This window comes from Emydura macquarii, unplaced genomic scaffold (assembly GCF_026122565.2).
Source record: "Emydura macquarii macquarii isolate MOO-44397 ecotype Brisbane River unplaced genomic scaffold, CSIRO-AGI_Emac_v2 contig_71, whole genome shotgun sequence".
In the NCBI taxonomy this organism is placed as follows: domain Eukaryota; kingdom Metazoa; phylum Chordata; order Testudines; family Chelidae; genus Emydura; species Emydura macquarii.
Genome location: NW_027130208.1, coordinates 1,166,292 through 1,182,341, shown reverse-complemented (window position 1 = coordinate 1,182,341; position 16,050 = coordinate 1,166,292). Strand labels below are relative to the sequence as shown.

The 16,050-nt window shown below is 46.3% G+C and overlaps 2 protein-coding genes across 2 annotated transcripts in view; one reads left to right on the top strand and one right to left on the bottom strand.

Moving 5' to 3' along the window:
* P4HTM (prolyl 4-hydroxylase, transmembrane) overlaps nt 1-16,050 on the top strand; it is a 36,031-nt gene that overhangs the window by 13,571 nt on the left and 6,410 nt on the right. Inside the window, exons 3-5 of the mRNA XM_067541043.1 lie at nt 9,161-9,351; nt 10,565-10,661; nt 13,737-13,899. Of these exons, the coding sequence (XP_067397144.1) occupies nt 9,161-9,351; nt 10,565-10,661; nt 13,737-13,899 (451 nt within the window). The remainder of the gene's footprint in view (nt 1-9,160; nt 9,352-10,564; nt 10,662-13,736; nt 13,900-16,050) is intronic.
* Nucleotides 1,845-7,018, bottom strand: LOC137147710 (secreted frizzled-related protein 5-like). Its single transcript, XM_067540036.1, has 4 exons — nt 6,840-7,018; nt 5,175-5,344; nt 3,154-3,240; nt 1,845-2,161 (listed from the first exon to the last, which is right to left on the bottom strand). Exons 1-4 carry the CDS (start codon nt 7,016-7,018, stop codon nt 1,848-1,850), a joined length of 750 nt encoding a protein of 249 aa, XP_067396137.1. The 3' UTR covers nt 1,845-1,847.

Sequence of the window (16,050 nt, the reverse complement as noted above, 5' to 3'; positions counted from 1 at the left end):
GTAACATGAAAGCTAGGGGTTCACCAAATGAAATTAATAGGCAGCAGGTTTAAAATGAACAAAAGGAAGTATTTCTTCACACAGCGCACAGTCAATCTGTGGAACTCCTTGCCAGGAGGATGTTGTGAAGGCCAAGACTATAATGGGGTTCAAAAAAGAACTAGATAAATTCATGGATGATAGGTCTTGTCAATGGCTTATTAATCAGAATAATAGACAGAGATTGCTGTTTGCCAGAGGCTGGGAATGGCTGATGGGGATGGATCATTTGATGATGACCTGTTCTATTCATTCTTTCTGAAGTACCTGGCACTGGCCACTGTTGAAAGACAGGATACTGGTCTAGACGGGCCATTGGTCTGACCCAATATGGCCATTCTTATATTTTTATGTACTCTAGTTTAGGAATACCTCCATACGTGACATTTACTTTCACTAGGAATACCGGGTAACTAACTGATTCTCTTTCTTGTTGGGGCTTGTTTGTTGCCCTGTGTTTGAAGGCCTGTGGTCCACAGTTATGCTAATGCTTGTCTGGAAATCAGGAGAACCATACCTGTCCTTGAAAATGATTGTAGTGAGTGCTTGATTTGATAAAGAGGATCTGCAAAGGATTTTAGAAAAATGCTCCTGTTGCCATTTTTTACTCTTTTGAATAAAGAAATAAGGCTTGGCGGGATATATTTAAAAAAACAAAAATCATTTCCTGCTTTTTTTAACCTTTGAAATATCAGGAACATTGAGACTGATCTTCCTGGTTTTGGCAGAAGACCTCTCAGAACATACTTCACTGAAGAGACTCTGTTGTGCCAAAATGCATGCTAGTCACTGGAGTTCAGTGGGTGCTAACAAAAAGAGTTTTAAACAGTCTGACTAAAAATCCCTTCACCTCCCCGTTGTTCAGCTTTCCATCCTGACTCTTGGGAAACCCCCACTTCACCAGTTCTCCAGTCACCAGAGTCTTCCCAGATGGACTGAACTTTTTTTTTAAATTCCCTTTTTGAATTAACCCTTTTGGGTTGCCTTTTTCTATCAGAAAGTAAAAAGGACAGAAGTCCACCATTTTCCTTCCCAGGTCTCCTGTTAAACTTTAGCATACTGACAGGCTCTAGGCATAGCCCTGAGTGACTAATGTTCAGGAATTGAGTTTGGCATTAATTTTGTGATTTACTTGCTGTGTTTGGTGCCTGTTTATGCTAACTCAATACATGTTGCTGCAAAAATGAAAATAAAGCCCTTTTCCCATTTCATACATAGCCTTGTGGTGTAGTTGCAAGTGACGAATACAACTGCTGGCCTCATGTCCCACCAAGCAAAGTGAGATCTGTGTGGAAATGTCTGTAATATCTCTGGGCCGACAGCAAGCTTGTACTTATGCAGATTCTGTGTTTGTGGACAAAGCACAGGACTGAAATTACTATCAGGTTTGAATGTGAAGGGAACAGACAAGAATAGTTATTACGTATCTCCTCCAGTCCATTCTACGCTGATTTCAATTCCCTTATTCCTGCTACTACACAATCTTGCCACGTCTATTAAAAACTCTGGGTTTCCAGTGCAGTCGGAGATAAAAAAGAACATATCAGGTTTGTGTCTTTCCATTTCTTGGAGCTATAGCTGAATCTAAGCTTTTTATTAATAAACACTTTGTATAGCAACCCATTAGGGAAATGCTCTGCAGCACGGCCCCTAGACCTGGGCTGTTGACTACATTGAATCCCACTAAAACATTGTCATTGTACAGAGCCACAGCCCAAAGCACTGGCTGTCAAGGATAGTTTTCTAGATATGAGGAGGAGAGCAATTTCCTATCAGTGGAGTAGAGATTTCTGAAATCTCCTGCCAGACTATGCTCGGCACCGGTGATGTTTCCATCGCCGCACAGCCAGCTGCAGGTTCCTGTTCTTCTTGTGCCATGCATAGGCCTTATTTACAACCACCTTGTCATTCTGCACCTCTCCACTGATGACATAGACTCCAGTGTGTGTACCTCTCATGATGTTGTGAACACAGGTGGCATCTAGGTCCAGCCAGTGCTGCAGGCGTGGGTAGATTTCCGCCCGGAGTAGGGGACCATGCTTCAGTACCTCCAGCTTGGAGTCCATGTCAAAAGCAGAGATGATGGAGGTCATGTTCTTCCTGGAGATCCTAATTTTCACAGCTGGAAGAAGCAAATGTGAAACAATTATGTACTGTTATTAGCCACCTGATTTATGTTCATTCTTTTTGATTTCGTTACTGTTCGTGGCTGACTGACTACCTCCCACTTCTGTTGGCAGCATACAAAACTTTTCTGTTTTGAATGCAATAGAGGGTCATAGCTGTTTCCCTGACTGAGTCATCTCCCTAGCCAAATCACTGAGATTGCACTCAACTTGTAAACCTCCAGATCTGTGATTACAGCCTTTCTAGTGCCAATAACTTTTCTCTTCACTTTACTTTTCTTTGAGTGGGGAGAATGATGAGTGCTCTTGGAGAAGATGAATGCCACTGGATGAGCAGAGACATAGTGCAGGAAACAGTTGTGCAGCTATTCAGTGCACCTCAATCCCAATCTGCACTCCCTTTGGTGTTCCAGTCTTAGCCTTCCTCTCAGCGCAGGGGCTGCAAGCACTAACATTATCAAAGTTGTCCAGGATTTAGCCATGCAGATTGTGTGGCTAAATGCTGTAGAACTTCTTGGAAACTGAAAGGTAAACAAGCAGAGTTGGCCCAGAGCTGGCTGCGGAGCAGAGACAATGAATTGCTGGGATACATGTGTTGGGGTTTGATGTGTGTAGGCTGGAGATGACCAGATGTATCTGCCTTGGTTAATCTGATTTGAACTCTGTCTCCAAAGTGAACTACATGATTGGCTCTCACAGCATATTGAGGATTAGACCCAAAACCAGTCAAAAATACATAATGCAGGATGTTGTTCTTGGTGCAAGCCCTGGATTGTGGGCAAGTTGTCAGAGCAGTCCTGAGCAGAGTTTGGACATTTGGTGCTCAGCAAATAGGTGAGGAATGAAAACTGTAAAAGCTGGAGGTGTATTTTTTCCAAGTCATTTTCTTATAGCAAACAGAAGAGGCTTCCTGTGAATGCTGCTGTTTGGTTGGCTGTCAGAGGGAAAGCTAGCAGCTGAGGTGGGAAGAAGAGGTACGTGTACTCACTGAAATCGTTGGCACAGAAATTTTCCAGTATCTCCTTGGTGGTGCTGGCTTCCTCAAGCTCGCAGTCCCTACAGCTGGCTCGGGGCACTGCTGTAACAGAGACAGAGTTATAGCATTCTTTTTGAACTTTTCCCAAAGCTCTTTGATGTGTCCTTGAGAGACCAGGAGCCTCAAGTGCTCCAACAGTCAGAGCAACAGCAGTGGCACTGCCAGCTTACGCCATCAGCGCGTTGCACATCTGCACGGGATTGGTTCATTGGAGGGCCAAGATGGAGGCAGCCTTGGACCCATTCACTCTTTGGGCGTTGCGTTCAGATTGTCAACAAAGGAAATGTTAGGGTCTTTGCCTACGAACATCTCGAGGTTACTACCTGTTGCCCAGAGCAGGTGTAGCTGCATACAGTGGTTGGACTTGGAACGTTCACTCATAGCATTGCTACCACCAGCGACAGCAATAGTGAGAGATTACAAAAGGAAAAATCCTTGTTTAGATGAGATGCTAATACTCCCAATACAGGCCAGATTTCAACCAGTGTCCTAGAGGAAACATCTGTTATCCCCATTCCCATTAGCTTTCCCGTCTCCCATCACCACATATGTCCCAACCTGCTGGGACAGGGTTCATCAGTGTCTGCATCTCTCATGGTGTTTGCTCGTCATTCATTTTTTTTCTCTGTACTTTGCTCATGCTCAGCTTTGCCATTCCCTTCTGTCATGGCATCTCAGGGTATGACTTCACTGCAAACAAAGGTTTGTTCTTAATTCCTTAGCTAACTTGGCTTAAAAGAGCAGTGAAGACACAGCAGCTCTGCTTCTGACTAGGGTTAGGCACTCAAGTTCAACCCCAGGTTCACCTGGAGGCTTTAACTCAAGCTGCTAAATCAAGTACAGAGTTGCCATGTCTTCACTGCTGTTTTAACCCAAGTTAGCTAACCTGAGCTAAGACCACCTTTTTTTGCATTGAAGACATACCCTAGCTTCCGGCTGGAGGGCTGTGGGGGGCAGTGGGTGAACAGCTGCTTTTGAAGGCAGTGTAAATACTGTTTGTTGCATGGGCCAGGAAGAATGGGTGTGTATTTGGCAGAGTCTGGCTGTTTTTCTCCCTTCTGAAATTAAAGCCCATCACTTCTGTGCTGTGCTCGGGGGCTTTGAGAGCAGCAAATGCTTCAACTGCTAGAGTGTCATAGTGATGACAGCCTCTGACTGAACCCTGACTAGAGCAGAGCTTTACAATTGTGTTGGTTCCCTGTAACTCTAGAACACATACCAGGAACTGCAATAGGGCCTAGCCCCTCGTGGGGAGATCGGTTTCTCAGAACTTTCACTTACGCACTTGCAGTAGAAACAGTCGCATGTGATGGAAACGTGGGCAACACGAGCAGTTCAGCTGATGCAGCAGAATGTGGGGAAGGTGGTGCCGGGTAGGGTTTCCCATAAACTTTTACTTCAAAGCTGTTTGAATTTTTCTTGTGCAGTTCATGCCTGCTGACTGGGAGAGGAGCTTGTGCTCTTTGAGCTGTTTTCTGGTGTATAAAGAAGGCCTGAATAGCTTTTCTCATGCATGTTTTTAACCTTAATATCAAGAATATTGAGCTGAACCTCATTGGCTTTGCTGGAGGACCTTGTGGATATCTGAGGCTGCATGTTATTAACTCAGATGCTTTCCGTGGAGAGGCAGGGGTATTAAACCTTTAACAATGTCTTCATTTCTCCAAACTGTTAATTAGTGATGGAAATGAAACAGGTTTTAACAGAAACAAAACCCAGGAGTTCTAAATAGTCTGACTAAAAATTCTTCCCCCTCCCAGCTGCTCTGTTTTCTCTCATCTCCTCAGTTCTCCAGTCACCATAAAGTTCTCCTGGGTGGACAAAACCAGAAATTCTATTGTAAAAAAGTCCAGCAGAATTAAAAAACATAATTAAAAAAGAAAAAGCCCAAACACAGCACAGGCCCCACTTTTATTTTTGCGGTTCACCTTTAAATGTTATATATGGCAAAGTGTATTAGAAAAATGCCTTACTTCTCCTGCTTGAAGTTGTTTCATCAGTGATAGCTGAGATGCATAAATTGTGATCTGCAGGGAATTTGTTGCAGTTCAGGATTTCAGGCCATGGGTAGCCATAGCAAGCCATGATTGGGGCACAGCTGCTCCGAACTGCTTCACACAGGCTGCGGCAGGGGTAGATGAATCTAGTGAGAGAAAAAGGACTGCACTGAGTCTCTTGAGCTTTCTCTGTAGGCACAAATGAAGTGTTACTGTTCCAGAGCAAGCGCAAACCACCAGCCTTCCTAATTTAACAGCATTGTGTTGTACATTAGAATAACATTCATCATTCCCTATAGTAGCTTTAATTAGCATGAGGCAGAATACAACAGTTACAGTCCTAGAGGTTTTCTCTGGGAAGGAATCACTTTTCTTGAGTACTTTGTCTCAAAAATTGGTACTGATTTTCTCAAAACATTAGTAAACTGTCTGTACCTGTGGTTTAAAATGGGGTTAACCTCCACAGGCATTGCCTCCACAGGTTTCCATGTCAATGGTGGTGTAGAAATTTTTACATACACGGTGAATACACACGTTTTGAAACTAAACAGTAAATGTTTGAGTGTTTGAAGGGTGTTAACACAAATGGGAGAGACTATAACATGATGAAATTAGGGGTTGAGAGTCATTCCCTTCTCTATGTGAAGGGTGTAGGGAATTGCCCCAAGCACCCTTCTTCCAAAGGTGAAGGCACTTGCTCTAGTTGTGCAGCTGCTGCTTCTATGTGTGCTGTGTCCTAACTAGGTTCCTGGAGCTCCTCAATTGATGCACAGTTTGTTGCCAAGACACCACAAGAACTAGTATTTCTCCTGTGTAAGAGCCCCTAGGTGCTGGGGAATGTGGGGCTGTTGTGTAAGGAGATGTTACTGGTAGTGATGCAGGAGTGGGATTATTGGGCTCATCACGAGGGATTGGGGGACGAGGATATTTATAGGTAAAGTTACTGGAAATTTTTTTGGGGGGTTACTATCTGTAGCATAGTGGAAATTCATTGTGTGCAACTATGAAAGAAACTGGACTCCAGATGAACTCAGTGCCATGTTCGAGAATGTGTGGAGGGGTGAAACCCTAAGGGGCCAACACCTGGAACAGGAGAGCAAAGAATTTAGAAGCAGGAATACAAGGCTTACTGCTGGTGGGAGGCAAGGAGAGGATAATTCCTGTGTAGATATTTCAGGGCTGGTCAGCTCACTGTGTGGAAGCAAAGAGGAGATGGTTTTTTTTGCACACTACACATAAGCTGGAGCACTGGGTGAAGTGTAGCATGGTCTGCAGGTAGAAATCCACCAGCGATTTTTCTGAAGTAATTAGTTAGGGAAGTGTGTGGGTTATAAGGCAGCTGATCTTCAAACAAAGTTCAAAACCAAGGACACATTTCACTTATCTCAGGATTTTCACTGAGGATTTTTATTTCCCCTCAGAAATGCACCCAAGAAGAGGGGGGGAAAAGCCCTAGTGAGTCATCTCATTCGTCCCCCTGCCCATACCAGGCTGTTCCTTATACTTTGATGCTTTGTCCAGTCTAGTTCTAAATGACTTCAGCAACTGGATTCCCCAGCTCTTCTAGGGAGACTGTTCTCTCTGGTAGGAAGCTTTATCTGACAGACCATGGCTGAAATAACCATACCTGAAATGCCTTACCTGTCCAAGCAGATAGGTGCAAAGAGTGAGCAGAGGAAGATCCTGGCATCTGGGTGGCACTCTCTGGCTAGCAAGGGCAGCCAACTAGAAGACTGCTGAATCGCCTCTGCCATAGTCTCATGTTCCAGCAGGTTGGGGATCCGCATTTCTGAGTATCCAATGTCGTAGCACAAGGCCATGCTTCTTGGAATGAGCATGCACCTGGAGGAGCTCCTCAAGAAGTACCCATAAACTCCTGGGGAGCCCACAGTTAACAGATATATGAAGCGAACTAACAGCCACTGCATGCCCGGTTTGGGAAATCTGCAGTTTGCTGCATCCATTCTCTTTTCTGACCAGTAGCTATAAAATGTTCAGAAGACAGCTGAGGCTCTGCCTTCTGTGGTGCACCGGAGACTGAGTTGCTCCTGACTGGGAAATGGTTTTTATAGCATGAAGCCATCTCTCTGCTAATCCACTCTCATTAAATGCAACTCTCTTGGAGCTTTTGTGGGAAGACAATACCACAATTTGTGTTTGCTCTGATTGTCTGGATTTTCTTAGGGGGCTTGGCTGAGATCAGCAGGTGTTGATGTGGGGGAGTGAGTGGAATGGCTTGGGGCTCTCTGTTCAACACTATTACTCTGGCCCATCCTCTTCTCCGGATTAGTCATTATTTTATAAATGCCAATGTTTTCCTCTCTTTTGTTTTTGTGGAAAAGCAATCAAGTCTTGCCCAAAGTCAATTAGGAGCCATTTGTTTAGCTTGATCCATTGTTAAACAGCCAATGAGGTGGGATGGCCCCATATTCAGAAATTAACCATTTCAGGGAGCTTTCTGCCTGGTTTGGATAGAGTAATTCATTGGGAGCGAAGAGGGGAGTCAGGATTGCCAGCATTTGATTGACAAACTCTTCATCTAGCACTCTGTATCATGCAAAGCTCATTCTGATTAATATAAATGGTATTTCGGTATGAAATCCAGCTGCTGCAACTTAAAAGAATGTGTGCCTTCTCTAGCATGTAATTAAGATGCCAAAACCTTTATTGTCATGTTATTTCAGTCTGGTTCAGGGAACTTAAAATATTGGGGGTTTTGCTTGTCAGTTCCTCAGTTAATTATTAACTTGTGTTATGCCAATAACTAGAAAGTAGCAAGTGGAGGTTGCAGCTCTGAAGAAGTTCTGTTAGGAGAATTGTGTGTGCGCTGCCTGTGACAGGATTGGTTCTTTACGAGGGAGGGCATGGACAATACTGGCTGCACTGTGTTTTTGTGGCTTCCTGGGAAGCAAGTCATTTTCTGCAGGCTTGGAACCTAGCTGGACTGAATGAGAAGCCTCCTGCTCACCGTGTGTTTTAGCAGATACAGTAGCGTCAGTTCTAAACAGAAGTAATTACCTTAATTCTTTTCTCTTTCCGTGGTTGGACTATGGTCTACACAGAAACTGCTGAAATTGTAGGGGGCACAGTTCAGAAAGCAGGATGGTGGGTAGTATGTGAGCTTGCAAAACAGGACCAGATGTACTTTCCCCCTTTCTAAAATATCTTTAGGTCTAATGAGCTTTGTGTGTAGCTGGTGTGTCTTATGGGATCTCTCCAGTAGCTCACTGGCAAGACCCCACACTCCATTTAACTAGAATTCTCCAGGCCACATAATCACAGGTGGAACTTTTCTCCTTTGAAAATGTTTATACTCTTGATATTAGCTCTATAAATCGTTTAGCTTTGTGGGGGGTGTCCGTCCTTCCATCTGTCCATCCTGTCTTGAATTCTGTCAAGTCTGCAATACACCTACCCCTTATTTTTCTGACCCTATCAGTGGAATCTCAGTTCTTCCCCCGTGGTATAAATCTGTGCTCAGAGATTAGTCATCGTAATTTGGAACTGAGAGCACCTCATTGAAGGTGAGGGGGAGGGGCTGGAGGCTGCCTTCCTCTTTCACATCCGTGGATTCTCTAGCCAGGCTCCATTGAAGAGCGCCTGGTTCTCTGCTAGGTTTTGAATTCCGCTCCAAATGAAGGCAAGGAAAACCTAACGGCACTGCAAATATGCCCAGCACAAAGGCTCTGGGTTCTCGTCCACTAGAGTAACTTCCTGCCACTAGGTATTTAATAGAGCCCCTAGCAGCCCAGTGGTTAGTACTCTGTGCTGCCCCATTGGAGATCGAGTTCCCCGGAGGTGGATAGGGTGCATTGAAGGAAAGAATATTAAATTTTCTCCTCCCCCAAATCTGTTGGGAAGCTTCTAATTTTCTCCCCCTTTCTTTGTTTCCCATTGGTTAGAGATTTCACTGTAACAAATTTTTAGTCTTTCATTTATAGTTTCTCTCTCTCTCTCTGCAGAAATTCCAGATTTCCTGACAGAGGAAGAGTGTAAGCTGATTATCCACCTCGCTCAGTTGAAAGGGCTGCAGAAAAGCCAGATCCTGCCTACTGAAGACTATGAGGAGGCCATGGAAATGATAGAAATCAGTCAAATGGACATCTTCAACCTGCTGGACCACAACCAGGATGGGCAGCTGCAGCTCAAAGAGGTAGAGAGGTGGAGAGAAACAGAGAGGTTTGATATGGGAACTCAAGAAGAGAGGCTCTGGTGAAGTTGCTCATCCTTGTATGATGGAGCCCAGCACAACATATTTTGTTACTTACTTGGAGGTCAGGTCTCTTACAGGGCTGTCGCATGGAAGGGAGACTTCTTATCAGTCTGAAGCGTTCAGTAGCGGTGATCCTGTTGGGAGGTTGCAGCCACAATCTTTGCTAGGAAATGTCTGTTCTGATGTGCTGGGCAAAGGGCTTCTATGCATTGAACTATGCAGAGACCAGTGAGAATGTGCAGTTTTGTACCTTCCAGGCTGTAGTTGGCCCCAGCAGTGTTTTGCTTGGTGAAGTCTACAGAGCTAGCCCTGCCTTCCCATGGTGTGCAGGGCACCACGGAGTCACGGGGAGGATGGAATCACAAACATCTTAACACCTTGCAAACGTTGTTCCTGTTCAGAGTTGTAGCTCTGCATGTAAGCTACGTAATCTGCTAGGATAAGCAGTGCAGAGAAGGCCTCCGAATGAACGTGGTCATTGTGCGGTAGTGTTTATAGCACAAGATTGGGAGTCAAGACCTGGGCCCAGTCCCAGCTGTACCTCTGACTCACTGTGTGACCCTGGGCAACTCATTTCCCCAGGTGTAGCATGGGGCTAATGATACTTGCCCTCCTTTGTGAGTGCCGTTCAGGTATGCAGCAGAAAAGTGCTATGTGATTGCTGAGTATTGCTCTTGATCATAGTGTGACCACAGTACAGTCCTCCTTCCTCCAAAGACTGGAGTCTGTCTGTAGCTCTCTGAGGTGTTTCATTCCTGGATCCTCTTCAGAGAGCACACTTTCCATTCTAAACCGTTCCCTTCGAAAATCTGTACGTGGTACAAGGGAAGATGTGAATTCTGCATCTGTTCATTTGACTGTCCCTCCAAGTGAAAGGAAGACTCTTGCTGTCTCTGCTTGGCTGTTGGCTGGCTTACTCCCAGCTACGCTTTATGGTGGCAGAAACTGCAATATTAGAGCAGGTGCTGATCACACTACTATAGCGAAAGTTGCAAAATAGCTTCCTTTTGAATTCCCTTTCTCGGATGATGCACTGAAGCCCTGCTATCTGATGTCCTCCCAAGTAGCTCTCACAGGCTTCAGAGCTACCAGCCAGTAGGGTTCAATTAAAGAATCATTGCCCAGGATGTGATGATCTTATTCCTAATTTCAGGTGCTGACCCACACCCGCCTAGGGAATGGCAGGTGGATGACCCCTCAGAACATCCGGGAGATGTACACGGCAGTCAAGGCAGATCCTGATGGCAATGGTGAGAGGGGCTCTGAAACACAGCCGCTGAGAATTCCTTTTATCTCTAGCGCACTGGAAACTAGACACGCTGCTGTAGTGTGAGGCTGGAGCCAGAGCCTCATCTAGGAAAAAGCCTGCTTTATATATGTACAAAAAAGCAAAATCCAGGCACAAAGCCCAGATTTTCCCTTTGCCTGTCACCACCACCCCTCAGAGCTCCCCTGTGAAGTAGGTAGATTTTATTCACACCACACACACCCAACTTTAGAATGGAGAAGTGGTTTGCGTGAGCCCGCACAACAGGCTGTCTGCAGAGCTGGGAACAGAACCCACGACTCTGGACTCCCATCCCCCTGCTCTAACAACCCATTAAGAATTCCCTTATGGTACTAACTGCTTGACAGCCTTTTTTGACTGTAGGTCTGTGACTGTAATGTGAAATGATTATTTTGTGGGTGGAATTCGGGACTGCTGTGTATCTGAGGGCTGGTCTACACTGGAAAGCTAGATCAACCCAGCTATGTCATTCAACAATGTGAAAAATCCACCCCCCTGAGCAACATGGGTAAGCCGTCCTAAGCCCCAGTGTAGACCGCTCGAGGGCAATGGAAGAATTCTTGCCTCGACCTAGCTACTGCTTCTCAGGGAGGTGGATTAACGACAGCAACAGGAAAACCCCTCCTGTCTACACTGAAGCGCTGCAGTGGCACAGCTGCAGCATTGTAAGTGTAGACGTAGACTAAAGGCCTGTTACTGTGTATGAAGGGAGCAGGCACAAGGAGCTAGGATTGCACTAGACTATTTCAGGCCCATGATTCATCCCAGGTGAGAGGTGGTGCACAACTGCATGCATATATATATATATATATATGTGTGTATATATATATATATGTGTGTGTGTATATATATATATATATATATATATATATATATATATATATGTGTGTGTGTGTGTTCATGTAACACACAAAGGGCCCTGTAAGCTCTGCCTTAATTTGTGCCACTGTATAATGAAGAATCCTTTGTTTGCAGCTCTGCTATGTTCCCCTTTAGTTAGTTCTTGGGGACCTGCTGCCCATTTAATCAACAGAGCTATAAGATGCCGCCACCACCACCACCTTTTCAGGAGCGAGTCATGTCTCCTTCCTGCTGCTTGCAGCCAGCCAATTTGGAGAGCTGTCCTGCTTCCTGATGAAAGGGGTATCGGGGTCAGTGGACGTGAAGGCAGTTTCCTCAGTCAGCTCTTGGTGCTTCTCCCCCTCTCTCTTGCCATCAGAGATTTAATATGTTCCAAGAGCCCAGTTCCGCCTATCCTTTCCCTGGCCTCCCAAGAGCTCCTGCTGTCCCAGACATGCAGTTTAACCTCTCCTGCTCTAATTAGAACACTGTCAATTGTGTGACTCTCTGTTTCCTAATCAAATTAAGTAAACATGCAGTCTGTGCACACTCGCTTCCAGGCGCCTGGCTCTTTGAGCAGCCCAAGAGGAACTGCTTTGGAGCAGGGGAGCAGCACTTGGTAAATGAGGAATTTGGCTAAATATCCGGTCAGAACACTTGCCTCAGTGCTCTTCTTGGCTCATGACGCCTTGGCTGGGGTAAGGGCGGATGATCTAACTGTCTGTGGCGTTTCCACCACGCTCAACTTTAATAAATGAGAAGCTTCAGTTCCATTCTCGCGGCTGTGCTCTGTGCCGTTGGCAGGACCTCACTTCCGGCGTCCTGCTCCCTTCCATTGTTACCAGCATGACAACGTGCAGGCCAGGTCACAACCTGGATGTGGCACTGTGTCCTTAGACGGGCAGAAGTAGGGACAGAAGGATGCGTGCAGACAGCTGGAAATGATGACAGCTAATAGTGCAGCTGTGAGTGCCAGCATCTGGGGAAACTGTCCTAAACTGCCCTCTGTGATGAGCCCCCTCCTTCCCTCTTGGGACAGGGGACAGTGGAGCTCTATGCCCAACGGTGGCTGTGAACCTTAATTTCTTGTCAGAGCAGTGCAGTGTTTTGCTGCCTGAGTTCTCTGAAATTCAGGAGCAGCCGGTTGTGGTGTTTGGTTTTCCTTTCGAAGGCTGATGTTTCTAAACCACGGCTAGAAATCTCTGTTCTTATCCACCGTCCGTCTGAGCACATGCTGGTTGCTGCACGGTTGCCACACTGCAAGTGTATGACGCACGGTGCAAGACACTGAACCTGATTTTTCTGAAAACAGAAAATGTAAGGATCTTCCATCACTGGGAAAGGCAAAAAGATGATCTTACGCCTGCTACTCACTCCTGGAACATAGGCATCACCATCACAGCGTAGAGACCAAGCATGCATGTCAGGATGGCCGTGGAAAGCAATGTCTGTGTTTTAATGGGAGCCACCTTTTACATCTCATTTCTTGGTGATTGTCACTCGCACAGTAACCAGAACATACTCTGTTGCATTTGCCTTTCAAGTTTCTTTGTCTTTGACTTACATAAAAGCTTCACGGTCAGCTATAAACTGTTTTGCATTCACTGTTTAACATTGCCAGATAAATTCTTGTTGGAAATGTGGGCAGAGTCCCCAAATCTGAGTCCATTTATTCATCCCACTAACTAGTCCCTTTAAAGGGTCAGTACAGCCTTTTAGCGAAGGCAGTAAATGTGGCAAAGCTGGAGGGGCTGTTTATTTCTTTAGAGTAGGTTACTTTGGGTTCTTTGAGTTCTTCACAGTTAAAATGGAGGTTACCAAAATGTAGCCCTGGAGTTCTTCGTCACATGGCTGCTGCATTCCTAGAGGTCCCAGCATGGTCTCTGCCCAAGTAAAGACAGAACATTACATGCTGGAACCTGCAGTCTCCACAGGCTGCATCTCCATGTTAAATGGCAAATGCCATCTTCTCCACTTGCTACCTATGAGATGTGGCTCTTTGGCTACCAGAGAGTTAGGGCAGCCCTCGGGTAGACACAGTTGTGGGGCCTTTGGAGTGGCTTGATTTCGAAGGGTAAAATCCTGTGGTCCCTTTCAGTAGGGTACCGAACTGTCCCTGAAGGCAGGGCACTGCCAGGGAAATGTGCAGCTGCCACCAGAAAGCTGAAGGGACAGCTGCTTTCCTTCTCTTCCACAGGTGTGCTGAGTTTGGAGGAGTTTAAACAGCTAAACATTCGTGACTGCCACAAGTACATGGGCAGCCAGAAAGTGAAGATGAGCGATCTGGTGCGGAACAGCCAACACACCTGGCTGTACCAGGGAGAGGGGGCACATCAGGTCATGAGGTCCATACAACAAAGGTAAAGGCGCTGGCAGGGTAAGGATGATGTGTAGACACTGCCGTGTGTCGGGGGAAAGGCGGCAGGGTGCACAGGCATGGGGGACATTATACGCATTAGGCAAAGCCGCTGTGCCTGGCATCCCTGGACAGTGTGAAGTGGTGGTGGTCTCTTTAGTCATCATGCCATGAGCCCTCATGAGAGATTCCCATGAAGGCCTGAAGTTCATCTACAAACTCGCATTCCTCTGTGGACAGAAATGAAGCTTTCTGCAACTCTCTTTGCTTCTGGGAGCAGTCTTGTAGAGCCACAAAAACTTGGAGTCACACTGGGTAATTCATGGAAACCTTCATCGGGTGAAATTGTTGCCCATTCCCAGTGTTATCCAGTTTGCCAGTAATTATTGTGCATTTACTTTAACTCACTGGATCTCTTCAGGGTAGAACTGTCTTCTAGCAAATATAGCTTTATCCCAGTTTAGTTGAGCCGCTTAATCTTCTGAGCATGCATCAGTGATATGCCTTGCTGTGAAGGTTCAGCCCAGTTTGACCATCCTTTGAGGTTGGACTCAGCCCTGGACAGACCTCAGATCCAACTCTCCTGTCAAGTCCTAATCCAGGACACTAGTTCGCTGCACATCACAGCCAAAAGTCACTTCTATCTTCTGGCAGAGCTTTTGGCCTCAGTAGGCTTGAGAGATTTAGCTGAGATAATTTTGTGCCATGCACAGCTAGTCCTGGCTTAGCAAGCGGGTGGCTAAAGTGTGGTCTGAGGCCTAAAAGTGGTTCTTGGCTGCCCTCATCAGTGTGTCCCAGAAAGAGAACTGGTCCCCGTCCCAATGTTACATGCCACCTCAACCCGAGTGGAGGCAGCCGCTGTGATTTACTCTGTGCCAGATAGTTGGAGACCAGGGGCTCCCGTTGCATTGCCAGTAGGGCCCTTGTTTGGGCAGTGTTGGGGTGTTCCTGTTGAAGCAGAAGCTTACAGTTCCAAAGCCTGCTATTAAAATCCCCCACAGGAGCTGGATTCTCAGACGCCAGAGCCCCCACGATCCTTATACCGATTTTGTGAGGCAGACCTAACATTGCAGTCTCCTTTCCCCAATCCTAAAGGGGTAACTAGTCTGGGTTCTTATAGACTGTGTAACTGGGAGATTCCTTCTTACTTTGGGGATGATCAGTGCTGTAGGAAGTTCTTAGGAGGGACAGAAATCCTAGAGCAGGCAGGTCCCATGGGAAGAGCAAGCAATGTGATAAGGCTATTGATAGTTAAGTCTTGCTGCCTTTCCATGCAGCCCTATCATGGTCCTTCTGCTTTGCTAAAGATCTCTGAGCTCTATAGGGCCGTTTGCAGGAGTCCTGAGAAGGGAGGACATGGCACCTGGAGATCTCCAGGGACATGTACAGAAAGGAATCTTTCCCAGCAAGCAGCAGCCCTGCTGCGAGCTGCTTAGCCAGGGACGTGTCCTTTAGTTGTTGATTAACACTGACTAGGCGTTTCTGCTCTCTTGTTCTGGCTGTCCAGTTCTGCAGGGGGTCCCCTCATTCTGTGTACACTAGGTGTGGAGCTGCGTATAGTCTTTGCAAAGAAATTTGGGTATAAAAGTACACCTGGGACCCGCTAGGCCATTGGACTGCAGGTTTCTCAGCGCAGGGAGGTGCTGGTCACCAGCCGTTTCACCCAGTGTATAGTGCTGATACTGACTGCAGTGCATAAACCTGACTCATTGTTTAACAGAAATGTGGTTTGCAGTTGTCCTGTAAGCAGGTTTGGGTATCTGGTGACCTCTTTTTAACATGAGGCCCTTCGCTACCGCAACAAGGCGACCTACCAAGTGACTTAAATGACAAATATCGCCTGCTGCCCCGGCTGATGGGTAGTGTGTTGTTCTAATGCAGTTCGATTCACTCAGGCGGAGCCCCCCCCCGGGTACATTTTGAATGTGCATTGACATGTCCCCTTTAAATCAGGCTCCTGGCTTCTGCTCAGGGAGTTGAGGGAGAGCATGGTGAGAGGGAGCGCTGCATCTCAGCTGAGAACAACATGCCATGAGGAAACAGGCGCTGGGGCTGACTGAGACTGTGAGGCAGGCTGGATCCTACAGGAGGGATTCAGAAGAGCAGGAACCAGCTTTCCTGCACTCAGATGTCTCCTGGAGACTCTTCTAGCCAG